This window comes from Haliotis asinina, chromosome 15 (genome assembly GCF_037392515.1).
Source record: "Haliotis asinina isolate JCU_RB_2024 chromosome 15, JCU_Hal_asi_v2, whole genome shotgun sequence".
Lineage (NCBI taxonomy): Eukaryota > Metazoa > Mollusca > Gastropoda > Lepetellida > Haliotidae > Haliotis > Haliotis asinina.
In genome coordinates, this window is record NC_090294.1 from 4,988,255 (window position 1) to 5,016,032 (window position 27,778).

The following is a 27,778-nucleotide window of genomic DNA, read 5'->3' on the forward strand; positions in this document are numbered from 1 at the left end:
GTAACAGTCTTTGTGCTACAACTGGAGACACTGACTGTCGACCCACAAGTGACACAATCACAACATTCATCACATTTCATGAGTTTATTCAAGTGTTGGACAACTCTGTTTTAAGTCGGTCGATTATCAGGTCGAGTTTATCTGCTGAGAAAGTCATGACTGTACGTAGAGCCTCCATATCATCCTCATCATCCCAGTGCCCGCTGACTACCGAGTCCCGCTCACTGGCTACGGAGTAGGTGAAGTGCGAGTCGCAGACCTGTTGGAAATAGACGACATGTTCAGATCTCTGGGACTAGGTTTTCAAAGCTCTCTTAGTGCTAAGATAGTCGTAATTTAGTGTGTGGCACTTTCAGCTATCTTAGTGCTAAGAGAGCTTCAAAAATCTAGGCCCTTGGCAAACTCTACAAAAAACATTCATCATTCTGGAATGTAAATACCAAAATAATGACTTATATCTTCTATACCATATTCCAGATTTATATTTAAGGAATAATATCAGTTATATACAACACTTCATCATTGACGATGTTCATTTCAGGCCACTTTTATCAGAACTTATATCAAGGCCTATCAGCTAGATGTGGAAGATACACACATGCTTCAGTTCACTGAAATGCAGATGGGTATCATGCACCAAATCAAAGATCATCATTAAGGGAAATCATGAACCCATTAATTTTTCATTATGACTTGAATAAGAAATGCAACACAGTCTATAACCCTATCTGAGATCACACAACAACCATGACCAGAACCACTTCAGTGAACCCTGCAAGCAATGAGAAGATAACCCTACTCAGTTATCCATATTTTGACCCAGGGCAATGCACTAAAACTGAAGCCAACTGTCACCTCGTAGATAAGTTCTTCCTCTGAGTTGCTGAAGAGCAGTTCATCGCTGGTGCCAGACTTCTGTCCTGGAACTTTCATCCGATATGTCTTGCTGATCATCAGGAAGTTGGCAAATTTGAAGTTCATCTTCTTGTTAACAGCTTTCTGGAGGTCTTTCCTGTAATGCAATGTGGGTAAAATATAAAATAAATCAGGGAAGGTGTCATGTGTCTGATAAATGATAAAAATGATAAGGAAGTTGAGAACTCATAAAGATTTGTAATTTGTGATATTTTTTTAAAGAGAGTATAGTATGCAGTTGTACAAAACCATCAAGAGAACAGAATTCCATCTTTTAACCCTCTCTGTGGGTTTTGTCTACAATCAACTTCATTACTGACAAACACCCCATAATACTGCTGGTAAAAAGCACAGCATTTGTCAGATTTGTTCTTTGCTCCTGTCCTTCTAATAATGACAGATGACAGAAAGCCTATTTAGAGTTATTACCACTAGATCTGTTTCATTCAAAACAAATATTTAATGTTTTGGAGAAAGATATTTGCATCATTAATTTGATATACAAAAATGTGGTCGGGATGTTTCAAATGGAATGCCAACAGTTTAACAAAGCACATGAGATATATAACCAATTTGCCTTACGTAAGTAAGGTGAAGAGTTTAAAATGTTCAACAAAATGGAAGTGGAAATGGTTTCACAGATTGCCTTGATCCAACTATGAAGAAACCTACTTGAGGGACTCGAATGATGGCACAGCGATCTGTGGAGGTATGTTGATGAAACGCTCGCTTATAAGCAATCCCAGATGGCTGTCTGGATCGTTCAGCAGAAGCGAGAACTTGGACATATCTACTTGACCTGCTGTCTGACATTTTTCCGACAACATGCCTGTGATCTGTTGGATACTCTCTCGGTCCTGGGGGACACAAATACATACTTAATTACCAGCTTGGCAATCAGTGTTTAAAATAATCGGAGACCCAGCGCTGGTTGTTATTGAATCGGGGTCTCTCTGCACCACAGGGTATGCTAACTGATTTTGTAGAAACAGTGTGAAACTGTATACAGTGTAATCTATTTTGTTTTTATTTGCTTGACATTTTAAAGCCTGCAGACCCTGAAGGCCAACTGGCAAATTTAGATTTTGCAAACACTGTTGGCAACACATCATCAGATCACGAAACAACTACATGTGCAGGGCATGAACCTACAATCTATTGTGTATGGTTCCATATTGATCAAAGATATGTTTGCATATGACTGACAGCCGATTTAAATTACCAACATTCATTGATATATGTCAGAATACAGGTAGATAATACATGCCCACCATAGATGTTTGGGATACAGGTGCAAATTACAGGCCACCAAAACAGGTCTTGGATACAGGTCCAGGAAACAAGTCATGCCTACAGGTGTGAAATAATGGTCCACAGTACAGGTCTGCGATTAAAGTCCAGAATACAAATCTGGGATACAGGTCCAAAATATCAGCGTGGGTTAACGCACCAGAATACAGGTGTGAAATACAGGTCCAGAATACAGATTTGGGATACAGGTCAAGAATATAGGTATGGGAAACAGGTCTGGGATACGGGTTGCAGATGCAGAATACAGTTCAGGAATATGGGTCCAGATTACAGGTCTAAGATACATGTCCAAGATACAAGTCCAGGTCTAGGATATGGGTCTGGGATACTGGTCCAGGATACAGGTTTGGGATATGGGTCCATAATACAAATCTGGGATACAGGAACAGGATTCAAGTCCAGAATACAGGTCGGGGATATGTGCCCATAATACAGGTCTGGGATACAGGGCTGGGACAAAGGTCCAGAATACAGAACGGGGACACAGGTCCGCAGAGCAGGTCTGGGATACAGGTCCAGATTACAAGTCTGGAATATGGACCCATAATACAGGTCTGGGACACAGGTCTGGGGTTTAAGTCCAGAATACAGGACTGGGACACAGGTCCAGAGAGCAGGTCTGGGATGCAGGTCTGAGATACAGGTGAAGAATACAGGTCTAGCAAACAGGTGAGAATACAGAATAAAGGTCCGGGACATGGGTCCAGCATACAGGTCTGGAATACAGGTCCTGGTTTCAGGTCCTGATTATAGGTCACATGCAACCAAAAAATCAAACATAAGTAAAACACAGTTATCACTTGTTCATGATATATGAAATGCATAGATGGTTGCGAAAAAACAATTTAACAGAATTATAAGCATATAATCGCAAATCAAAAATGCAATATTTCATACTTGGATTTACCTCCCTCGAAAAGAAGCACCCGCGATACCGAACCCAGTCACTGCCGCTGGGTGTGCAGTCAAGTGTAACAGGGCTTTCTCAATGGCCACTGGTTCATTTGCCAATACGCTTAGCGGGCTCTTTGTTTATGGCTTGTAAGCCCGATAGGTGTTAATTTCAAATTGCAAATGGTCAGTAATTGAAGGTGTGCACAGTATATAGTCATCAGCAGTCTGACAGAATCTGCATATCACAATCAACATGTTTTTTGTTTCTTTATGTAACGAGTAGATTATTTACTTGTTCATGTACATGAGCAAGATTAGACTACTGCTCACGACTCCTTACTCCGGGCAGGCATACTGTTTCAAGCTCCGCGAACCTACTCCCTGCACATGCATTATGAGTGCAGCGCAACACAGCTCTTAGAACCAGTTTTTCCACCAGCGCTGGGGGAAAATTAGTGAATCGTTTGAACTCCGATTTTGTGGGCTTTTTTTCATCATGTGTTTTTTTTCAACCTTATATGTTGAATTGACATTTTTGATGATTTGTTTCCGTAAGTGCATACCAAAAGGTATCAGAATCTGCAAAGCTGTGTTTTACGTTGCATGTGACCTTTAAACATGTCTGCATCATATGTCTACAGACTCCCTGACTTAACAGGATACAACTCAAGTATATTAAGTTATTCCCCTTACTGCCTTTTAAACATCAAGTCAATTCAACACATATGATATAGGTTTAGTACATTCAGTGCTAGTATTTTAGTGTTAGTTGACATAAACACAGACATAATCTACCAAGTCTCACCTTCTTGTCTGTGAGATTGACGACAGTGAATATACCAAACACAGGATCATCGTCATCTTCCTCTTCATCCTCTTCCTCCGGGGCATCGCACTGCTGAAACAAGCAAGCTGTCAATCAACATTTGTAACATTCATGCTTTCACAACCACTTGACAAGGTTGCTGAGCAATACCTGCTACTTACACTTACAAAAATTCACAGCAGCAAGATAGACATTAGTTGCATATAGACAAGCCATAGACGAGACACTGCTGGTCTGTAGAGCAGATGTAATTCAGACATTGAAATTCACTCATTAGCTGGACCAACACTTTTCAAAAGTAAAATTTCAATGATGGTAGACCTCATAGTATAGACGTGTTTGAGGGCTATAGTTTTGAACAGGCCTCAGTTTCTACAATTTCCATATTTGCTACAAATTTTCATCGAATAAAACTGACAGATGTAAACATTGTTGCTTCATTTAAACTAGGCTCTCCAGGGCTTGCATTTGGACTGTTGGTCAGTCAGTATCCAATATAGGATTTAGCATCAGCTGGGATGGGACTGGTCTGCATGTTGTTGATATTGCCAATATGGCTCTGAGACTGATTCGTAACTGACATTCAGACGTGTATGCTAGTAATGCAATCAAAGTGACAAACGAATGTCAGTACTAGGATTCCCACCCCTCAACATCAAGTCCACTTCATTCTGTTCATGAATAAACCCTTTCACTGAAACATGTCAATGTCTTCCTCAACTGAAGCTGCTATATTAATTCTAGGCCCATGCCAAACTATTGTTAAGAACAGTCATGTGTATTGTTTTTATTTCAACATCAAATCACTGATACTATTGTACAATGTGTAAGCATGATTCTACATCACCTTGATGACACTGCCAACATAGTTCTGGCTGATGATTGTGTCTGTCAACTCAGAGAGGTTGATGTTGGCTTTGAGGAACAACTGCACATAAACAGAAATGGTGGTTAACACATTACTTTACACATATCACAGATCATATGGGATGCTCTGAAAACAATACTGTAAAAACAAACTCATTAATAAACAAGGAGTATATAATGGCCATATGTAAGTGTTGTACTTTGATAAACAAGTACAGTGGATTGGCAATATCGGCCTCCGTAAACACCGGCATTCTGCTACAATCACACAAAGTTTCAGTCCCAGCAGAAATGCACTTACTTATCATATAGAAACATCTGTAAACATCGGCTTCTGTCTACTCCGGATATCGACATTGTTTTTCAGTCCCAACGATCAAAATGTTATGTAAACAAATCCGTTAAAAACGGTACATGAAAGACAGCGCAACCCTTTGATACAATTAGGTCCAAATGATGTAACAACACAATTTGCGGTTACTACCCAAGATTATTAAGAAATGGGAAGTGTCAATTAGTATCTTGTTAATTAGTGTGTGATACATGTCCCTTACATAGAGTGATGAATAGTAGGCAGTTTGACTGTAACAACACATTTCCCGAGATTATTCAAAAACAGGAAATGTCAATCAGTATCTTGTTAACTAGTGAGTGGTACGTGTCGCTTACATAGAGTAATTAGAGGGTACTTAAGGCAAAATCTTACAAGGTCAATAGTGTAATAGTCAGTATTGCCAAAATGTCTCAGCCCACAAAATGTGCAAGATGTGAGTTAACACTTCAACAAAAAGTGCAGCTGATAGAGATTTTGATAAAATGCCTCAACGCACAGAAAGCAACATATGGAATCGGCAGACAGGTCGTGTCCGATATTTTGAAGAGGAAAGGTGAATACATTAACAAGTTTGAAATTAAGATGAATGATCAAGCTAAGCGTGTGTTGGAGAACAGCAAATTTAACAGTATCAACACCATGACATATGACTGGTTTATGGCAGCTCGAAGTAAAAACCTGCTGATTTCAAGACCTATTCTTAAAGAAAAAGCTGTTCAGTTTGCTCAACATCCCGCCTTCAAGATGTGACTGACGATTTGCCTGCTGAAAACCCTGATTTGAGTGAATTTGAAACAGATTTGATAACTCAAGTAAAACATACTGAGAGCAAGTGTCATGATGATGAAGAAGAGAATGAAGTCGATGAAGATGAAAATGTGTTTCCTAAACTGACTGTAAGTGATGTTTTGAGAATGTGCACTCAGATCAAACACTTCACATCCAGCCAGGGAGTATACCGGCACTTTGTCAAAACCGGCATTTGTAATTTGGTCCCAAGTCATTCCAATATTGACAGAGTCCACTGTATGTAGTAATATTTGGAAGTTCTTCTTTATTCTTTATTCTAATGTATTCTTTAACGACAGATCTGTTATTTTACATGTGTTGAAAGAACAACATGATCACAGTCAACTGATCAAGAACATTTTCAAGCAATCACTCTCCACAGAGTGAGTGAGTTTTTAGTTTAATGCTGCTCTTAGCAATATTCCAGCAGCATAAAAGAAATGTGCACCACACATTGCAACCATAAGGATGATAAGGGGATCTGAGTCTTTGGTGTCACAAGCAAACACCTCAGTCACCAGTATACACCACCACCCCAAACTTTCAGTTTTAGAGATTAAAATATATGACTGCAAGATCACAAAACTTTCAAAAGAGCAAGACAATCTTGACATACCTGTTGGAGTAAAGTTTTTATGCCATGAAAATCTGAATCAATAGGCATGCGAGCCTCAAACTCCACTTGAACTTCCTGTGAAGGCAAACAGAATATCCATCAAATACAACTTTTCAGATCTAACACCAGTTCATTATGAATGTTTAATTTAAGTGTTAGGACTCACAAACCTATGATTTTGTGAAATTAACATGATTAAGCAGGGATTGTTTCCTGTAGTATTTTCATAATGCAAGGTTTTCTTCTTGCTGTGCGCAAGTTGTGAAGGATCCTCTACATGATGACAGCATTTTCTTGTGTGTGTGACTAAAAATGAATGGATCAGGTTTGATGAGATGGCAATGTGACTTTTAACCTACTGCTTCATATTTCCCAAGGAACTGGGAGGTAAATCAAGTATATTTTGACCCATCAACCACTGTTAATGTGCACTGAGTTTCGGGATATGTACTTTACACATGAACTATTAATAACAGTGTAAACACATGGAAAATGGGATAGAACTAGCTAGTATTAATACCTATGGATATCATGAATTGCCAATACACTGATGCAGCAATTATATTTTTTTCGACAATATGAAATGTGATTGTAACTATCTGTATCAATTCACATAATAATCTTGCTAATTCATATCTTAATTATTTTCTGTCTTCCACACACCATTAAAAACAGCAAAAAAATGACTTTGGGAGCAAAATTAGTCATTGCCTACATTTTAGTGATTAATTTCATCAGCACAACTGCATCTCAATTCCCAAAAGGTGCATCGTTTGCAGTATGTTATTGACATACATGACATCAATCATATGCATCAGGAGTAAGGCATATTGTGACATCCCCACAAGCATCTTTACTGAAAAATAAAGTTTAGGTTCATTCATTCGTTTTAACAACTATGAGTTACGAATGGTTTTACCTACTCTGTCGCTCACAACAAATGCATCTTATGAATGGTGTGTGGGTGTACATTCCTGATGACATACAAAATTCAGTCATCCAGTTTAGTTACACAAATTATCGTGGCCTTGTCTGAAGTGCATACCATCTTTTCCGTACTTATATGCACACCTGATTTAAACTTGGGAGGATTGCAAATGCAAATGAAATATTGCCGAAAATACTGTCTAATTATGCAATGACATTATCGTTAATTTAGGTGAAAATGAGCATATGTACTTGATCGATAAATTCATCATCATCTTCATCATCATCAGATTCTAGGTCGTCATCGTCTACTTCATCTTCTCCAGCCTCCACATCTTCATCACGAGCTGCCAGACTCTCATTAACACGTTTCTTCTTGGAGGACGCCATCTTGAATTTACGATCAATCTAAAAAGTAGAAATGAAACACGGGTATAATAAATTTCATTTGGGAGAAATACAACCATTTATGAAAATGGAACACTATAGTTAAGTAATGTAATATATAAAATTATTTTCCACCTATATCTATATAATCTCGACTGGAGCAAGAACATTTAAATATTAATCATGCAATAGATACCCATTCGTCTTTTGTATGAATGTTACCGGAAGTCCCTTTAATGTGGAAGGCATGAAATGAAAGCGCGAATCTGACGACTTGAAAAAACTAGGTATCAAGTGTGTCCTGATATCTGCTGTCGGTGGAAAGGATGGACCCCGGTTTTTACAATAGGGTATTTTTTTCCTTTTAGTGTATTGTAACTTTTGTGGTGATTCTCATCATCGCTCGTGAGGGTTTCTAATTTTCGTCAAAACTGGTTACCACACTTGAAAATTCACTCACCATAATATTTAAAGATGTTTGCCAAACTATGTCTCTCAAACGGCCTCTTATTTCTGTCAAAGATCTTGTCATGAAAGTAGGGTTACTCGAAATTATTCAAGTTCAAATCAGCTGTTAATAGATGTTTTTAGTGTCTAAACAGTGAATGAATATAGAATATATATTTATGAGTTTTTAACCACTAATGGTCACATACAACTGAAAGAACAAACATAATTAAAACACAATTATCATTTCTTCATGACATTTGATATACATTGTGTACAACAACATAATTATAAATGTACAAACACAATGCAAAGGTGCAATATTTTGTACTTGGGTTTACTACCCTCAAAACAAAGCAGCCAGTTAGAGCGGGTGGCCATGCACTGACGTTTTACAAAGGCTGGTTCATTTCCTAATACGCTCATTGGCATGATGGCATCCTTTGGTCACTGTAATCACAACCAATCAATATGTACATCAGCCTACTCTCTTCAACCATGTCAGTATACACCAACTTACCTATCATGCCTATTGTACAAACTCATCCAACGTATTGTTTTAATCACAATTACTCTGTACATCCACCTACTCTGCTCATATCACTCACCAGCAATCCAGTGTACAACAGGCTTGTCAATTCTATATCCACATTTCCAGCTATGTATATATTCTCCATGTTACAACACCATGTATCACTTGCTTGATAACGGTGTTAGTACCTACACTGAAATGTCGCATCCATTGCAATAAAGTTGGGTATCCATAGAAATTGGTTTTCCTTCAGTTTGCGCATTGTCTAAGACTTACTTACGAATCTGTTGAGGTTAATATATTTTATGAAATGTTATCAGTTTGAACATTAAAATGTATTGTTTAATTTATAGGGTGAATCCTCATTTGAGGCGATGTTGGATTCTGACCTACCAGAATCCAGGCCTGATGAAAAGAGCAATATGTTCCGTCGTCGCAGTGCAGGGATAAACCTACAAAAGTGTATCCTTGTTTATTGTATATATGTCAGTATCGAGCCACCCTTCATGCTGCTACCTCATATATTTCTAGGAGTCAGTTTGTGTTTTTCGTCATTTGGTCTGAATTTATGACAATTGCATGCAAATAAAACAATAATTTCATTGTTGTTTAATTTTGGATGTTTAAGAGTGACGCGGTACATTATTGTTTGCATAGGTATGAATTATGACTGTTTAATGTTCGATTGCATGTTGATAACAGTTTTTGCACTAGACATGAAAATATAAGAGCCATGATGACTGCCTAGTCTTGAGAAGGAGTCATGGACATGTTTGTGGAAGTCAACTTCAGTCTGGAACTTTCATCAAGACATCAACTGTGATTGTTTAATAATGACTAAAATCAAGGATCAAAGCAGGTCAGGTATTTGATCAGCATTGAGCAGTTAACTGGCAAACAATACACTAAGTAGTTTTAAACAACAGCAAATTACAAGCTTAGACTATATGAACTTAGGGCCCATTAGCATCGGGTGAACAGTGATGCAAGATTTTAAATTCACTGTGTATTTGAGATCATTTGTGAATCAAATATGCAGTTCTTTTTCAGAAGAAGTCCTCCTTGGGGTACATATATAGCATTTAAATGTCCATTTAAAAATGCCACTGTCACCACGGAAGGTTACAACATTTCATGAATGAAAAAGAGTGAAATATGCATTCCTAATAGCGCCCGTGCGTTAAAAAGGAACCATACATACGGTTTTCGTAGATTTCTCACTCATTTCTCTTCACTCGTAGGTTTGTCTCTAAATATGAGAGCTGCTGATGGATGACTGTCCTCAATGACGACAGCATGAAAAGTGAGGTATGAGGTACACGGCGAGAGTTACCTGCTCTTGACTGTTAAGGGGCCCGGGTGGGGGCCCTGTAGGGGTGGTCTCACAAGACAAAAACGAGTTTTTGTTTTGTAAAATATTTATTCAGTATTGTTACAACTGTCGTAGGCATTTTTAAATGGACATTAAAATGCTATATATGTACCCCAAGGAGGACATTCTTCAAAGAATTCATAACCCCTACAGGTTTGTATAAGTTTTCTGCATAGGACTAACACTGTGAAAATCATGTGCAATGAGTTTATTCTGGAACAAAAAACTAAGTGTCAGAAGTTGATTTACACATTCACAGATGTTGTAATTACAAATTGCAATTGAAAAGTATTGAATCAGGTGGTCAAGCTTGATGACAAAAATTGTCAGTCATCCTTATGCTGTTAGTATAAGTCATGTTTACTTGTTAAACTATTAATCCCTGGATTGTTTGAACGAGAAACGTTTTAACAGTTGAGTATATATAACTGAAATATTGCAGCTAAAACATGTAAAATTATACAAAGTCAAACATTGCACTAGTATCATTTTTGTGTGTCTTTGATCTTCTACCCACAGGAAATGTATATAACCTTGCAAGCTGAAATATCTTTTCAAACTATTTTATTTATTGTAAAACCAAATGAAACATTTTCCTTAGTTGTCATCAGCTATCCACATGTTAGATGAGGCTGTAGGAGCATCCAGCACAACCCGCGGACCTCGCACACCTCGCAACACGCTTCTCAAGTACAGCACATGTAAGTAAGCGATTGGAACGAGTAGCCCAGTGGTATGAGTTGCAATACTTCACCAGAGATCCATTGATTCAGACCACATTTACTAGTGTGATGATTAGCATCTTATGAAATATCAGTTGTTAAGCTTTAAAGTAATCAGTTTTCGTTTTCTCACACTCAACCATCTATATGACTTTGCAGTAAGTCAGTAGTAATCGTGGCTGCAGAAGAACTTTGCTGCCAATATTTGTTACAGTCTTTGGTGTGATTTACAAGCAGAAATCTGTATGTTGTTATTGACTTATATCCCAGTGCAGTTTCAGGTCTTTTGTGAATTTTTATGTTCTGTTTCTGAGTGTGGGGACACATGCCAGACATGTGGTGCCACGGTTCATTATCCATCGTTGTGCCCCACTGACATGGCTGAAACATGATAGGATTTGAATCGCAACATTTTCTATCATTATCATGATAATTTTTCTGTGTTTATCATTCTGTGTTTCGGTCCACATAGCTCAGATGTGCATTATTTACCTTCCACCTCTGAACTGACAAATACTAGCAGTGTGAAACCAAACTGACTATTTCTGTCTGTAGACACCCCGACACATGTGTCAACCTCTGAGAAGTATGATGTGTCCCATGTGTTCACACCAACACCCAGAAAAGGTCAGGTGAGTGCTTTTTTTAGACTTAGACTGAGCTTTCTTATTGTAGAATTGACTTGATGTTTAAAGAGCCATGGAATATGTACTGGATAAAATAAGTTAGATATATTGGTATTTTTATCCCCACAGCATGTAATGTTGGGGGGATATAGTTGACGCCTCGTCTGTCCGTCCGTCTGCCATCCGTCTTATCTTCCCGGCATGTAATGAGGGGGAATAGGGTCGACTTCTTGTCTGGCCGCCGGCCATAATGATTTTGTTTCCGGAGCTTAACTCAGAAACCGTTTAATATTTTTAGACCAAACTTGATAGATATAATAATCTCAACCTATGGTTCTACCTTTTGCTATTTACAGAGTTTTGGCATTTTTATTGTTTTGTTTTTCCATGGAACATTTTGGTGTTATTCTAATGGTGGGATGGAGTTCGTTTCCAGAGCAGAATTGAAAAATAGTTCAATACTTTTCTGTAAAACTCGGTAGATATATCAATGAGAACCTGAAGTGGTGTCTTTTGATATTTACAGGTTTTTGTGGTTTATTATTTTCACAGTTTCCATGGAAACGTTTCAGACTTAGTCTCAAAATGGAGGGATGGGCATTGCTTCCGTAGCAGAACTCAAAAACCATTCAATAATTTTCTGCAGAACTTGGTAGATATATCAATCAGAACCTGAAGTGGTGCCTTTTGGTATGTACAGGTTTTTGGGATTTCATATTTTCTCGTTTCCCATAGAAATGTTACAGACTTAGTCTCAAAAGTGAGAGGTGTGTTTCGTTTCTGGAACAGAACTCAAAAACTTCTTAAGATCTCCATCTGCAAACCTTGGTAGATGTTTGTGGCAGACCCCAATGTGGTGCCTTTGGTATTTACAGGTTTTTGTGATTTGTTATGTCCTCGGTTTTCATGGAAATGTTTCAAACTTAGTCTCAAACTGGAGGGATGGGCTTCGTTTCTGGAGCACAACTAGAAAACTGATTAATATCTTACAGCAAAACTTGGCAGATATTTGAAGCAGACCACAAAGTGGTGTCTTTTTCTATTTACAATGTTTTGGCATTTATATTTTTCCCGGTTTCCATTGAAACAATCCTGACTTAGGCTCCAAATGGAGGGATAGGCTTCGTTTCCAGAGCACAACTCGAAAACCATTTCATATCTTTCAACAGATCTTGGCAGATATATGAGACAGATTTTAAAGTGGTGCCTTTTGCTGTTTACAGATATATGGCATTTTTTTTTTTTCATGACTTCCAAGGAAACGATTCAAACTTAATCTGAGTAAACATGATTAAGTAACCTTCAGATGATTTGTCCTTTCAAATATTTTGGGGGCCGGGGGGATATGTCATCTTCTGATGACTCTTGTTAAGATTGATATTTTATCAGTGTGTCAGTGAATAAGTAGATCATTGTTCATAATTTGAAAATTTACATATGTGCCTAACTATTTTTCTCCAGTATGGTTTGATATATTAACATGGATGTTTTAAGAACAATGGAGTATGTGTGGGTATGTTCACTCGGAAGTTTTGAGGACCATGGAATATGTATGGGTATATTCGCTTCGAAGTTTTAAGGACAATGGAGTATGTGTGGGTATATTCGCTCAGAAGTTTTAAGGACCATGGAATATGTGTGGGTATATTCACTTGGAAGTTTTAAGGACTATGGTGTATGTGTGGGTATATTCACTTAGAAGTATTAAGGGCAATGGAATATGTGTGGATATGTTCACTCGAAGTTTTCAAGACTGGAATATGTGTGAGTATATTTGCTTGGAAGTTTTAAGGAATATGGACTATGTGTGGGTATGTTCACTCTGAAGTTTTAAGGACATGGAATGTGTTTGGGTATATTTGCTTGGAAGCTTTAAGGAGTATGGACTATGTGTGGGTATGTTCACTCTGAAGTTTTAAGGACTGGACTGTGTGTGGGTATATATGCTTGGAAGTTTTAAGGACAATTGGATATGTGCGGGTGTATTCATGTTGACGATTAAAGGACCAACAGTGTGTCAGTTTTGTATGTGTTTTGTAGAATTACAGATTTCAAACTACAGTTTTTTGTTTGATCTGATTGTATTAGTGTCAAGAAAGTAAACTGGTAGTGAATATTGATATGCTGACGATGTAATACTAAATACTTCTTGACAGATGGGCCAGGATTCCTTTAACTCATCATTGTCAATGATACGACCAACACCATCAAAACTCGGTGCAGATACGGTGAGTTTATCCTTTATGTTCTTTCTTCAGCATGTTCAAGCAATTCAAGTGTTGTTGGTAAAAGAATTTATAAGACAGGGGTGTCAGTGTTAAACTGCCGCAGAATATCTCGGTGTACTTGTACTACAAAATCATCATTAGTCAGAACTAATACAAGCTGCCATACCAACAAATACAGGTATGTGCATGCACACTGCTGTGGAAGAGCTATAACCTTGAACAATACATCCTATCTCACCTCACCTCACCTCACTTCATTTAAGTTTCACCTTTTCCGTTTCACCCTCATTTCATCTAACCACACCCTCACCTTACCTCACCCACATCTCATCTCACCATACCCTCACCTTATCTTGCCGTACCCCAGACATGAGAATTTTCCTCAAATCCTCGGACAATTCTGAGATTGATGTAAATTTGCAATACAAGTTTGAGGGGGTGTAATGTCGAAAGAGAAGCATCGTCCATTAAACACGAAAGTGTTTGTTAACTGTGTGCAGAGTTTATATTTCTAACGTGGAGAGCGAGCCAGCGAAACCTACGCGATGTGTTGAGTTTCTGAACCCCAGTTCTTAGTATACGGCACAATCAGTAACCTAATCTAGTGGTAATGTATAAGGAGTGAATTGCCATGCCTTTGCGTCCATGGTAAACAGGATTTCACGGGAAAATGGCTACCATTATCAATCAAGGTGAAAATGACAATCGTCTAAAAGACATTAACTCATCTGGTCCATTGACTAATCTGAACCCAGTCTTGTTTTTTCAGTGATTTTTACAATTTGTCATTCTCATGTCTGATACCCTCACCACACCTTCACCTCGCTACACCCTCACCTTGTTTCACTACACCCACGTCTCACCTCACCTCACCTCACCTCACCTCACCTCACCTCACCTCACCTCACCTCACCTCACCTCACCTAACCTCACCTAACCTAACCTCACCTTACCTTACCTTACCTCACCTCACCTCAACACATCCACACCTTGCCCCCCCCTCACCTCCACACACCACACCCTCATCTCATCTCATCTCACCATACCCTCACCACCATACACCACACCCTCATCTCATCTCACCAAACCCTCACCACCCCTCACCTCTCCACACACCACACCCACACCTCACCACCCTCACCTCCACACACCACACCCACACCTCACCACCCTCACCTCCACACACCACACCCTCATCTCATCTCACCATAGCCTCACCACCCCCCACCTTGTCTTCCTACTCCCTCTCCTCACCGCACCTCATCTCGCCTCACCCTCACCTCACCGCACTCTAACCTCTTCTTACCATACCATCATCTCATCTCACCACACCCTCACATATTCTCACCATACCCTCACCTCACCTCATCCTCACTTCACCCCACCCTCACCACACCTCTATTTGTATTCATTGTTTCCACAGTTTGACATGACAGAGGAGGTGACCAGCACCAATGTAGCACTGCTCTTGGAGGACGATCCAGGCATGGCAGGTAGGTGATTGCCTATCTGTATCTTCTTACTCAACCTTAGCATGAAAGGATTTAATTTCCCCCATGTCATGACCCCTGCACTGCATGATTCAATCTAGGTTTCAGATGAGCATATGGCCCTGTGTTTATTGTAGACAGTTACAACTGCAAGATCACTTTTCTGGACCCAACACTAATCACTTTTCTTTTAAAGTCCGGTCATAATTAGCATTAGAATACTGTTTATGGTTGAGTAGTTCAGAAGATAAGCTCTGGTTTGACCCACACAAATTCCTGTTTCTGTTTCTCAAATAGGTGAAGTGGTGTACCTTGATATAGCTGTCTATGAAAACTGTAAAACTAACTTCACTTTTTTGCCCAAAATTGCTTAAGATTAGTGCTGTATTTCATCTGCATAGACATTCTGTAGCTGATTTGTCACCCATGGTCCTGTCAATAAGACATCACACTTGATTGAGCAGAGTTGTGTCCCCTGGACCCTCCAGGAACCAGTGATTGTGGGTATGATTAGTCAGCACCATACTCCTGTTCATGTGGATCACCAAAACAGTGAAGATCTGAGACCTGCATAACTTTAGGCTTTACTTCTACTTTTAGCTGACATGGCATGATGTGACTGGAACACTGTTGAAAGGATCAATAAATTCCACTTACATACCATTGTGTTAGACACTGTTTCCATACAGATCAATATATTGTGATTGCAGCCTCCGCAGGGCTCTATCGGGACTTTGAGCAGTGCATGAAACATAACTCAGGTCAGAACAGTGTCCTTGACCTTGTGCTGGACTATGAAAACGTTTGCTCTGACCAGGTCACCATTCTTAGGAAACTTGTTATCAGGGCATCTAAGCAGCAAGACAGGTTGGTCATAATATAACATTATGTAGGGAACTGTTTTATTTGTCATTATATTTTGTGAATATAATGTATCACCTTGAATACCACACACTATATATACAAGTCAGCAATATTAATGGATGTGATTCATGTTAAACGAGAATGTTCTACCTGAAAGATGTATTTGACACACAGCAAGTTTCATTTGGCAAGGTGGTGTTGTTTCAAGCAACAGCTATAAGACAGCGGTCTTTAGATAGGTTCTTTGATAGGCATTTAGAAGTTGGAGCAGTAAACAAGGATGACAATTTATGTATGAACAACTCCTTTATTGCTATGAGAGCAACGATTTGGTGTAACACCGTTACCAGTGACAACATGAAGCAAGTGCTGGGTAATGGTGTTGTAACCTACACTGAAACGTCGCTCTCATAGTTTTACAGAAGTTGGTCTATAGATTGTTGTGTTCTGACCAGATTATCCATTGATTTTGGCATGGAGTAGTGATCTGTAAGAAGATTGGTGTTTATGATCAGCTTCTAATGTGTGAATGTCTACTTGCAGATTCAAGCGTACATTCGAGACATTTGAGTTGTTGGACAAGGAGAAGATGACTTGGCAGCTGGTACGGTCACTGTATCGTGACCGTCTGGAGTGGGGTGTGACAGGGTCAGAAGAAGAGGAAGACATGATGGTGGATAAACCTGCCCCTGTGAGATTGTTTAATATGCTGTATGCTATCATGATTGAGAGAATCTTACCTGACTTTCTTTCAGGATTAGATAAAGTTGATTGAACTTACAAATATGCAGTGCTTGCGGGTGATTTTTTTTGTGTTCATGAGCAAATGTGAATATGTTTGAGTTTGCATCCTGTTAATAATCTTACATCATTTTTACAACCTTTTGGGTTGGTACTCCATGATACTAAGTATATAGCACAACTAATCAACTTCAGTGGCAGAGAGAATGGTGATGTCATTTGATTGTGACATCTGCCAATGGTGGCAGAGGAGATAGTTATGTCATTCCATTGAAACTTCATGGTAGCCAATGGAGACACAAAATAGTGATGTCGTTTGATTGAGACATCAAGGTAAGCAGTGATGTCACAATGGTGGCAGAGGAAATTGTGATGATACTTCTTAGCAATGGCGTGAAATACATTGGGATATGATTTCATTGCTTAAGAAACTAAACTAAGCTTTGTCATATATGTAAGATGGTGTTGAATCTTAAAATGAGTTTTATGCATTAAAGTTATGTCGGAACCAAGCAAAGTGTCACTAGCTGAGCTCAGTGTGGGTTATGAAATGGGTTGTGATTTTAAATGACCTATTCTGGGTGATGAAGGTTACATAAAAATGCTGTTCAGTTGCCATGAATATGGATACTGTTGTATACGTGGAATATTGCTGAACTTTAGTTTTGTTTATGTCAGGTGTCAAGTCCAAGTGAACTGAACATCATGAAGATGTTGTTTGAGAGGGACAGCACAGTGAGGCAGAGTCAGGTACGTGAGACGTGTACAGATGTACAGTTGGTAGGGGAGGAACTGTTGCCTATGGCGGTATGGATATTGGCAAATATTTTCAGTCATAGCCTCTGAACTTTATGCTTATTGGCTCATTTGTATTTGAAGGTATTGTTGCAGACAGTTAAAGATAATGTCATGGATGACATCACAAACAATGTCATGTGATCTTTTTGTAAGTGATCGTTTTCCGTGAGTTTGTTTTCTCCCTTTCAATTTCATGGCAGGAAGACCATCGATAATATATTGAATTACATACTCAACTGAAAGAACTGAAGTATTTCAGTAAGAGTTGAAATATTTTTCATTGTCTCTCATTAGTTGCGATGACCTTACCTGTAATCTTTTCAATTGTTTCTGTTCATATTTGAATGTTTAGTTTGAAATAACCATGTTATTTATTGTAAGAGTTACACTGAAATATTTCTCATGTTATGGGAAGCCTGGTGGTAAGAGTCTTCCCTTGTGATGCCACAGACATGTTTGATTTCACACATGGGCACAATGTGTGAATCCCATTTCTTCGAACCATTTTATTGAAATATTTCTGAAAACGGTGTGAAACTTTACTCCCTCGTCCTCTCACTCAGTCCCAGTCACGTGTTTGTTCTTTCTCCACAGCTGGTTGTGGACTGGTTAGAGAACTGTGCTGAGGACAGTCTGTCCATGTTGGCTGACAACGTCAAGTTCTTCTCGGATCAGGCTGTTGCATGGTGTGTACATGAGTAGTATTTTAGTGGGAATTGTCAAACCTTTAATTCATCTTTTCAGAAATCAGTACTCAGAGAAGTAAATGGCACTTGTTATCAGATCACTTTGTTTAAAAATTCAGTTCAGTGGTCTGTCGTTCACAAGGGTCCCAAGGTGACATTCTTTTTCATAGAGATCGTCCTTGGGGTACATGTATGCATTTTCTGCTGCCAGAAAATATCATGTGACAGTTGTATCAATGTTTTAATAAAATATTGTACAATAAACAAAAATTCTTTTTTTGTTCATGATACCCCCCCCCCCCTCACCACGTGGAGTCACCCCTCTGCCGCGCATGCGCAGACAACCAGGTAAGCATCCAAGCCCTATCATCATTCCTTCTCCTGTCACCGTGGTGTACGGACGTGCTGGAAAGATATAAACATTATTGGAACAAGTTCTCTGAATGAACTTCGAAGATGTCTGAGTCTTCCTCTACTGTATGTATGGTTTATTTGTTTGCTATTAGAGAAACAGAACGATTTTTGAACCAAGAGTTAACTTGTTTGTCTGTGACTTTTGTATTGGCGACTTTTACGGTGTGTACTTTGTGCAGAACTAACATCCCTCCCCAAGATAACCACACTATGTGCTTATGCTGTCTTGAAAAGGCAGACCACAACACTGAAGTCTGTCAGCTTTGTCTGGGTTTCTATCCCCCCCCCCCCCCCCCCATCCCCCCCCCCCCCCCCCCCCCCCCTTGGCCCGGAAAAAGAGTGCTGCAGACTTCCTCTTTTATAAAGAGTTGTGGGAGGCGTGAGGGGAGCCGAGGGGAGCCGTCAGAGCTTCCCCCGTCCAAGCTTAAACAAGCTAAACATGATAAGCCTAAGTCAAAAAGCAAGCCTAAGTCATTTTCTACCTCGCATTCTGCTTCTTCTTCTTCAAGTGGTTTTGATATGAATCTTAAAGTTGTTTCAACAGCACATGGACTCGGTTAAGTCCCTTGTCCATGTGTCCGTTGGAGGTCTCCAGCAGGAGTTCCTCACATACCCTGGGCTGGGGACGGAGAGTCTTGGAGGCAGATCGCCGGGCTGTGCTCACTCTGCTAGCCTCGAGATGTCTGTTGACCCGTTGCCTTTGGCTTCGGGAGAGGAGAGGGAGGGTTCGCTCCCAGTCTATCTCTTGGTTTTGGCGCAGGGTACGTTGAGGATTCCTGGGGTTCTGGTCTCTGCGCCACTCCTCCCCATGAGAGTGGAGGACTCGGTTCTGTGCGAGCTTCCTCTTGCGTCTCCGGACCGGTGTTCAGATGGTACTGGCTCAGTGACTGGAGTGGAAGGTGCCTTGGGCACTTCCTTTCCCACTGTTGTTCGCTCGTCCACCAGGTCGGGGTGTGGGTTCCGGGAGGATTCCGCCTCTGCCTCGGACTCAGATGTTACAGCTATGGACTTCAGGGAAGTTGAGGAACCCGGGGGAGCTTCCCGCTTTTCCTCGGTCTTGCGGGAAGTGCGTCAGCGGATCGCACAGGCTATTTCCCAGGCCGCAGTCTCGACTAGCTGCCCGGACTCAGCTGAGTTCCGCCTGCCAGGTGAGGCTTTTGCCCCTATGCAACCTTTGCAGAGGCAGCTCCGCATTCTCCCCTCCTTGGTGCGGGAGGTGATGGATCCCCATCTGGCTGATACCCACCTATGCTTTGATCTACCTGACCTTCCTTTGTGCCGGTTGTGGAGTGCATGTTCACTCGACTCTTTGAGATCAGCGGCGTCTACGGTGATCTGTGCAGCCATGGGGATGCACAAGCTGTGGCTGTCGACATCTCGGTACTTCAGAGTGACATTGTTTCCGGGGCACAGCAGGTCATCTGGGAGGCTACAGCGGCTGCGATGTCTTTTAAAGACTCGAAGACCTTGCTGGAGCAACAGCTGGTTTCTCGCCCTGCGCTCCCGTGGCGAGTTCCTCTTCCAGGGCACAGCCTACGCCCGAGTCTGCTGGCTGGCTTTGGCCACTGGGTAGGAATAGGAAGAGGGCCCGTCAAGGACAAGGGGAAGGAGCGGACCTCTTCGTTCGGCTCTCAGCAGTCTCTTGCTTTATGTCCCAGTGGGGGGCCGCCTCTCCCTCTTCCTACAGGAATGGGAGTAGGCAACACGAAGTCTGGTCCGAGGCTGAAGCTAGTCTTCACATCAATGTCTTAGAACTGAGAGCTGTGCAGTTAGTTTTCGAGCGCTTTCTTGTTCATCTTCAGCTGGACAACTGTACGACCATGACTTATATCCTGAAGCAAGGCGGCACAGTGTCGCAAGCACCCCTTCGGGAGTCGTGGCATTTTCTCCTCTGGTGCGACAAGTATGACAAGTCCCTGTCACACCCAGTGCTGCAGGGGACTACTCACGCCCCCTATCTCGCTGGCTAGTTTTGGTCATCTGTGCTGCATACCAGGCTAAGGGCAAGCCTCCCCCTGAGGGGTTGAAGGCACACTCGGTCAGGGCAGTAGCCGCTTCCAAAGCATTCGCATCGGCACTGTCCATTGAAGAGATTTGCTCTGCTGCTATTTGGAGCAGGCCTATCACGTTTATCAAGCATTATCAACTTGATAAACACTCATGTGAGCATGCACGGTTTGGCCGTACTGTTCTCTCCAGTGGACAGTGTCCTGCCACCCTGGCTGAGTGAGTCATGGTTGATTGACAGTAGACGCTGCTGACATACTGCGTAAAAGTGCATATCTCCACTGTTGACATAGCCCACGGCTGCGATCTAGAAATCACGATGTGGCCGGGGGTTATGTTTGCACTTTTGACAGTGCTATTTATATCAATGAGGCTTAGCTCAGAGGTCGGTATCTGTGCGGTTGCTCCCTGTCGGTCCTCTCCCATAATGCCTCTCGCGGAAGCTCAATGGGAGGAAACAGGTGAGAACTTTGCGTAAGTTAATTTTCGTAATCAATATCACTATATTTATGTACTGAACCAGAATTCACTCCTCCCTAGGCTCCGGTCTTTGGGAGTCTTGAGTTTATGCATATATGTACCCCAAGGACGATCTCCATCAAAAAGAATTAGACAAACCTGTAGAGGTATCCAATTCTTTGAAGAAAATCATCCATGGGGTAGGGTGACCCACCTTCTCGCAATTCTGTTCACTGATTTATTCAGCAGAAGGAATGATGATACGGGCTTGGATGCTTACCTGGTTACCTGCACATGCGCCCCTGAGGGGTGACTCCATGTGGTGAGGGTCCGTATAATGACTTTTTGTTTATTGTACAATATTTTATTAAAACATTGATACAACTGTCACATGGCATTTTCCGGCAGCAGAAAATGCATATATGTATCCCAAGGACGATTCCCTTCAAAGAATTGGAAACCTCTACAGGTTTGTTTTTTACTTATCTCTTATCATCATCATATGCATATTTGCCTTACTCTTCGAAAACAGACATGCAGAAGTCGTAATCGAAAGCTTGCTAGCCTAACACTTGCAAAGGTGGTTCAACTGAAGGCATCCAAGTGACCGTTAGGTCAGTCACTTCAGTCTCTGACATGGCCACATGGAAAAGTCATCCTTCCATTGAGAACGAAGGGTAACAGAGCAGTAGAGATGACTCTTATGGGCTTCAGACTCGTACCTTAGTGAGTAGAAGGATGTGTCAGCTGTTGAGCGACCACAGGAAGTCCAAACCTCTGAAGCCCTTCAACATCCTTGCAAGTGTTAGGTTAGCACATTTTCGATGAAAAGAAATAAGTATGTAAATATTTAAAATACTTAGGTTTTACCAATATTTCATATGAATTCGACAAGCTGCATAACAATACATCTTGATTTATAATATATTTAAATAGCATCAAGCGTGGCTTATTAAGTATATTCCAAAAGTTGTTTCTAGTGACCATAGTTTCAGTAGAACAAAGTTTGAAATCATCATTTTCACCTTTGTCACCCCCAAGTACATTATGTTATCTGTTGTGTAGGGAGAACACTCTTCACCAGCTTCAGAACAAGGCTCGGGGAGTTCCCACCAGTAGTGAGCGCCCCCTGGTTGACCAGCTTGTAAGTACACAGCAAGGTGATCAGTGGCGTTGTGGTTAAAGCATTTGTTTGTCATGCTGAAGGCCCTTGTTGACTGCCCCTGTAGGTAACGTGTGAAGCCTGTTCTGCTGTCCCCATTCCTGAATATTGTGCTGGATGTTGCTAAGATCATCATTTAAATTGACTTGCTTACTGCAGGAATATGTTCTGTTGAATAACAGCACAACATACTAAATTCTCCATTTTTTCTTTATGTGAAACGTGTAAGTTTGCCATGAAAATTATGAAAAGCAGTTGATATTGGTGAGGAGAACCTCAAGCTAGGATGTCCATTCCCCTGTTACTGTCTGAGAAGCCATCTGGCCATGGTTGTCCTTTCTCGTTTACCTCAAGAATTCCAAAATGATCAGCTAAGCTCCAGGACCCAGTGGGATGAATCTGCCATGTTTATGAAAGAGTGAACTTCAAACTGCTATGTTTGATCAATATCCTCCTGTTAATGTCACTGAAGCCACCTATGATGAGCATCTTTTACCTTGATGGAAGGACTGCAAAGATTATTAGTTCTTTCATCCAGCAGGACATTTCACTATCGTATCTAACATGTCTGTGACTGTAGCTTGTCAATTTTCCCCTGCAGGACCCGGATGCCCCCATACGTCAGAATAAGATCCTTGATGACCTGGACAAGGAGGATGAGGCAAGGCTTTTGCAGCATCTTTTTGCCTGTATCAGGGCTGGCCAACTGGACAAGGTACTCACCAACCTTCCTTTTCTTTACTGTGGTTATGTTGGTCTCTGTTTAGCCAGAAAACAGCTGGTATTGCACCTTATGCAAACTTGTGTTTTCACTATAATAAGAACTAATGTACAGATCTGTGAAGGTCTGGGTTAGAATATTAGTCTTCAGTAGCCAATGCTTGTCGTAACAGGCAACTAATAGGATTAATCCTCTCAATGCTGCCGTCGAACCCATTCGACAGGAGAGCAGGATAATGACATCTCCAAATAAAACTTGCAATAATTATTCAACGAGTCGGATTTACGTGTCATATGAATTATGTATGGAGTGTACTAATTCTCACCTTTTTAAATATATAACGTTCAATACGTTTATATACCTTAAAACGAAACGCCCGCGAAATAAAAATGAGATTGCCAAATTTCTTGGCACGCAGTCGAAAATAACTGCCATTGTTGACTTCCAGTGCACCACATCGTGTGGTACGCAGACAAATATTTTCTTCATAATGAAATATTTTTTGATAGTTTAATCAATAGTTTTTGTTCCTTGATGAAGAGAAAACCCATAAGTTTCCCATTTTCTTAAAATTAGTAACTTTCGGCTCAAATAATTATAAACAAAACCAATCTCAATGTTACATCATCGATTGGACGAACAGGAACAATCATGGCAACAGCGGTAAACAAACAACTCCACATGTATCGTGATGCCGAAGAAAATGTGCCATCCTTTTGACATATCCAACTATTTCATCTGGAATTAATTACACAGTGTGAATAGGTAAATGTTATTGTCTCTGCACAGAAATTACCAGATTTAGCGATTTTATTTTGATTTTGTTTGATAAACTTTCCAACATTCACAAAGTTGACAGCCGTAGATGACCAGAAAGGGCGTGGCCAAACCCGCGGTATTTCTAAGTGACAAGATACGAAGGATGTTTGAAAATACGCATTCATAAGCAGAATCTGAACATACATTGAAAGAAAACGACTCAATATTTATATAATGCAGATCATGAAACAACATCACAATATTTGTAATTCTACCCACCCTTGATGAAACCGGCAGCACGTACACGGCATGGCACTCGTGGAAGTAAAATATGAACGAGTTGGAAAACGACCATTGATACATTTTCTAAACTGATTCAAATTCCCGTAAGATCCATACTATACACCAGAATTACCTTTCAGTCATCCTCAGTTATTTACTGTTAGTTGTGTTCAATAGCAGTTGTCATTTGTTGCTTGTGTTGTAGTATTTCTCCTCAAGTTAGCTGTCGATGTGCTGACCTTTAGTTTAGCAAATCCGAAGTCGATGATTTCCGCGGTCTATTTTTTTCAAAGAATGTTCTGACACGGGGAGACTTACAAATTGTCAGTGTGTCGTAACAATAACATTATATTGTTCTGTGTATATCCTCACAAGAAGTACAATTTTGATGATTGAAGATGTCATGAAGAAAATCATTTTTCCCTTGGCAGAAACAAACGAAACCAGAGCTAGTGTGAGAATGTAACGTACAGTAAATGTATTTTCATAAAAATTAATTACTGCTTAGACAACAACTGTCATCGTCTTTGTGAATCAGTATTTATTTTAGACATTAAAACAGCTAAACATCACATCTTTTGTACACAAATTTGGAGCAAAATTGAAATTATTTTGTTACTCCAAACAGCTGAGCTTTCGGTATTAATTCTACCTAGTACAATGCAGGTAATGTTTCAGATCAAATTGTTTGACGTGTGTGCATATTTGTATAAAAAAATCATGTCATATGGCTCAGTCCGTGGCTCCATACTGCTTTTAGACATTGCACTAGTGCAATCTGAACTGCAAAATGTACCTCATGTTTATGGCCATACTTTTTACCTACTTGCACAGTGTCTATGTTCATGTTTTACTGTTAAAACAGACTTCATCTGGGAAACAGACTGATGATCCAAACTCTTGGAGCAGTGATTACAGTGATTACAGTGACAGTGATTTCTTGTAATGAAATTTCATGAAGTAATATGAAATTATCATACCAGACCTAGAATAATTTTGTTGTAGTGATGTTCTGAATATGGAATATCAAAACTACAAGTGACAGATAATTAAGTGTTGAGCAGGAGGTGCAACCTGTGTTAGTCTGTGGCATCAAGGTAATCATGTGGTGGCACCAGGGACAAGTAGATTTCTTTTTTCCTAATACTGATCTCTGCAGTGAGTTGTTTTTGTTGTTCAGTTTGGAACTATTCATTATGATTTCAATTTAGATTTTTTTCATTGCCATATTTATATGACAAAGACATGTATATCAAATGCTTCCAGTTCTTAAACGAAAGACTGCTCAGTCCTTGGCATTTTGTTATTCAAAGAAGACTGGTCTTGATGTTTCTTGTTTTATGATGGTTTAGGCTATTGAACACTAAATAATTTTAGTATGTCACCATCAGACACTTCAGCAAACAGGAACAGTCCTTGAAAGTTCAATAGACTCATTTCATATTGTCACATTACTCCTAAACCCAGGAAAAGACAATAAGGTAGAATAATATATATTTACAGAATATGAAGCCTGTTTACTTTCACCAGAGACAATATAGCTTATTATGCATATATGGTTTCTTTTTTTATCAAATGATAACATTTTCTGATAAATATACTGTTACTGCAAGAACATAAATGACAGTCATGTATGATTCAAAATAATTCAGTAATCAAATGGGTACTGTTGAAAACAAAAAAAGCTCATCACCCATTTGTATATGATGTACATTTTGGCACAATATTATAAAGAAATAAAATACACAAAATAATATGTAACATCTATCCATATATTTTATGGCATACATGTAGTTGTATTAAAGAATTGTGTAAAATTGTCAGTCTTCAACACTACTGAAAGACATTAATTAAAATTTGGTTATTTACACGTTGCTAATGCAATGACAGACTTTAAGTGTCTTTGCCCTTGTCTATTTTGGAGAGAAAGATAATTGTCATATTATTAGTATCAATTAACATATTAAAATATATGAAAAGATTTAAAGTTGTAACCAGTTATGAAACATAAGGCATTGACAAATCTATCACAAATATTCAACAATAACGTTAATTTATTGCATAAAATTATGAATGTAATTCAACTTGTTCTGATTTTTTCCAATCGTAATATGAACGCAATATTTATCAAATCATCTCCGATTTCATGTGAAAGTATAACTGAAATTATATTTTAGTTTATAAAACATGTATACTGCAGTTCCTACTACACTAAGTCGTCACAAAAAGAAAAGCATGAATGTTATTTTGAAACACAAATGCCATGCCCATATCCACGTACCTGTTGTTGAGAATGATGTTTGTAAACGTTTTTGTGACGGACCATGTGAAAAAAAGTATAAGCTCTGATCAACATGCATCACACTTATATCTTTGGAATCTTTATATTCAGTGGACTATAAAGTAATGTGCCTAATATGAACAAATTTCAAATAAAGATACTGAAACACTTGCATGTGCAGTGTTGATCGACTACTGTTTCCGGGTCAGGGGAGCATACAAGGTCAAACTGGTTCAGCTCTGTGCGAATTATATAGTAAAAAATACACCAAGAAAATTCTATGAGCTCTGATTAATCATTTTAAACAGTTATTTGTGCTAAAGTTGGGTTTGTCAGACGAAATATCTCCAACTTTTCTGTTAATATTCAATAATGAATGAATTTCATCAGGCAATCCTTGTCTGTGACATCACATCCGGTGACCTTTGCATTTACTAGAAAACAAGTTAAATTTCACGATCTTAATTTTCGTTAGTCTCTCGTCATACTAAACGGAAAATGATACATGGAACACTTGTAGAATGAGAAATTCTCCCTCTTTCGCCAGGTCTTACACAGAAGAGTTCTGTAATCTTTCTTCTGACCAAAAAAGCTATATTTTATGTAGGAGTTGGACGAAGCGTGCCATGTTTGTTTTTCATATGTGTAACACGATCTTTTGCGAGTTTGTGCAAAACGTATTGAACCATAACACTTGAAATTTGCACTCATGAATGTTTATAAATCATGTATTTTATTCTGCTATTTTCATGACATGACACGTTTGAATAATCGTAATAGTGCCATTTCGATAAGACCTGTCATGACATCGAAAATATGATTTGTTTACGACGAACGTTTTCGATTATTTTTTTTTCAGAATTAATTTTTCATTTGTCGTCACGCGGATATCTGCCGATACAAATATACGAAATTAAAGTCAGATACTTATGAAATATCAGTAGTAAGAATATTGAAACCGGTTTGCGATAATTGGACAATCTATACAGCTCCAAATATAAAACGCATCCGGCTGTCAATCGAGCAGTTCAGTTAAATTCAATAAAATTTACTTTATTTATGTTTGTCTTGTAATTAATATCTGTTCGTTTAAAATTATCTGGATATTTTTTTATAATAATGTTCATTTTTGTATCTAGTATTAATGCGCTGAATATTTTTTCAGTTGTTCCTTATTTAATGACACACCGACTGTTTGAAATCACCCACCCTCTTATCAGCGCCTTATGCTTAAATTAATTCAGCAGGCTAAAGGTTAACATGCTGTTAATCACTGGCTTTTCTTGTCCAGACTTGATTATGTACAGACCACCAACATATA

At 39.5% G+C, this 27,778-nt stretch overlaps 2 protein-coding genes across 3 annotated transcripts in view; one reads left to right on the forward strand and one right to left on the reverse strand.

The window, feature by feature from the left end:
• Positions 1-69: 69 nt before the first annotated feature.
• On the reverse strand, positions 70-7,896 carry LOC137266357 (BRCA2 and CDKN1A-interacting protein-like). Of its 2 annotated transcripts, none has more exons than XM_067801844.1 (7): positions 7,732-7,896; positions 6,553-6,627; positions 4,794-4,874; positions 3,926-4,015; positions 1,588-1,772; positions 856-1,012; positions 70-259 (listed from the first exon to the last, which is right to left on the reverse strand). In XM_067801844.1, exons 1-7 carry the CDS (start codon positions 7,867-7,869, stop codon positions 89-91), a joined length of 897 nt encoding a protein of 298 aa, XP_067657945.1. In that variant the 5' UTR covers positions 7,870-7,896; the 3' UTR covers positions 70-88. The 2 variants fall into 2 exon arrangements, with proteins under 2 accessions (XP_067657945.1, XP_067657944.1); XM_067801843.1 differs by having other exon boundaries at positions 3,926-4,018; positions 7,732-7,882.
• Positions 7,897-8,060: 164 nt separating this feature from the next.
• LOC137266358 (nuclear pore complex protein Nup107-like) overlaps positions 8,061-27,778 on the forward strand; it is a 33,588-nt gene continuing 13,870 nt past the window's right edge. The window contains exons 1-12 of the mRNA XM_067801845.1: positions 8,061-8,216; positions 9,199-9,307; positions 10,829-10,918; positions 11,495-11,571; positions 13,722-13,793; positions 15,217-15,286; positions 15,994-16,150; positions 16,691-16,838; positions 17,567-17,638; positions 18,281-18,372; positions 22,318-22,396; positions 23,016-23,129. Of these exons, the coding sequence (XP_067657946.1) occupies positions 8,193-8,216; positions 9,199-9,307; positions 10,829-10,918; positions 11,495-11,571; positions 13,722-13,793; positions 15,217-15,286; positions 15,994-16,150; positions 16,691-16,838; positions 17,567-17,638; positions 18,281-18,372; positions 22,318-22,396; positions 23,016-23,129 (1,104 nt within the window). The 5' untranslated portion in view covers positions 8,061-8,192. The remainder of the gene's footprint in view (positions 8,217-9,198; positions 9,308-10,828; positions 10,919-11,494; positions 11,572-13,721; positions 13,794-15,216; positions 15,287-15,993; positions 16,151-16,690; positions 16,839-17,566; positions 17,639-18,280; positions 18,373-22,317; positions 22,397-23,015; positions 23,130-27,778) is intronic.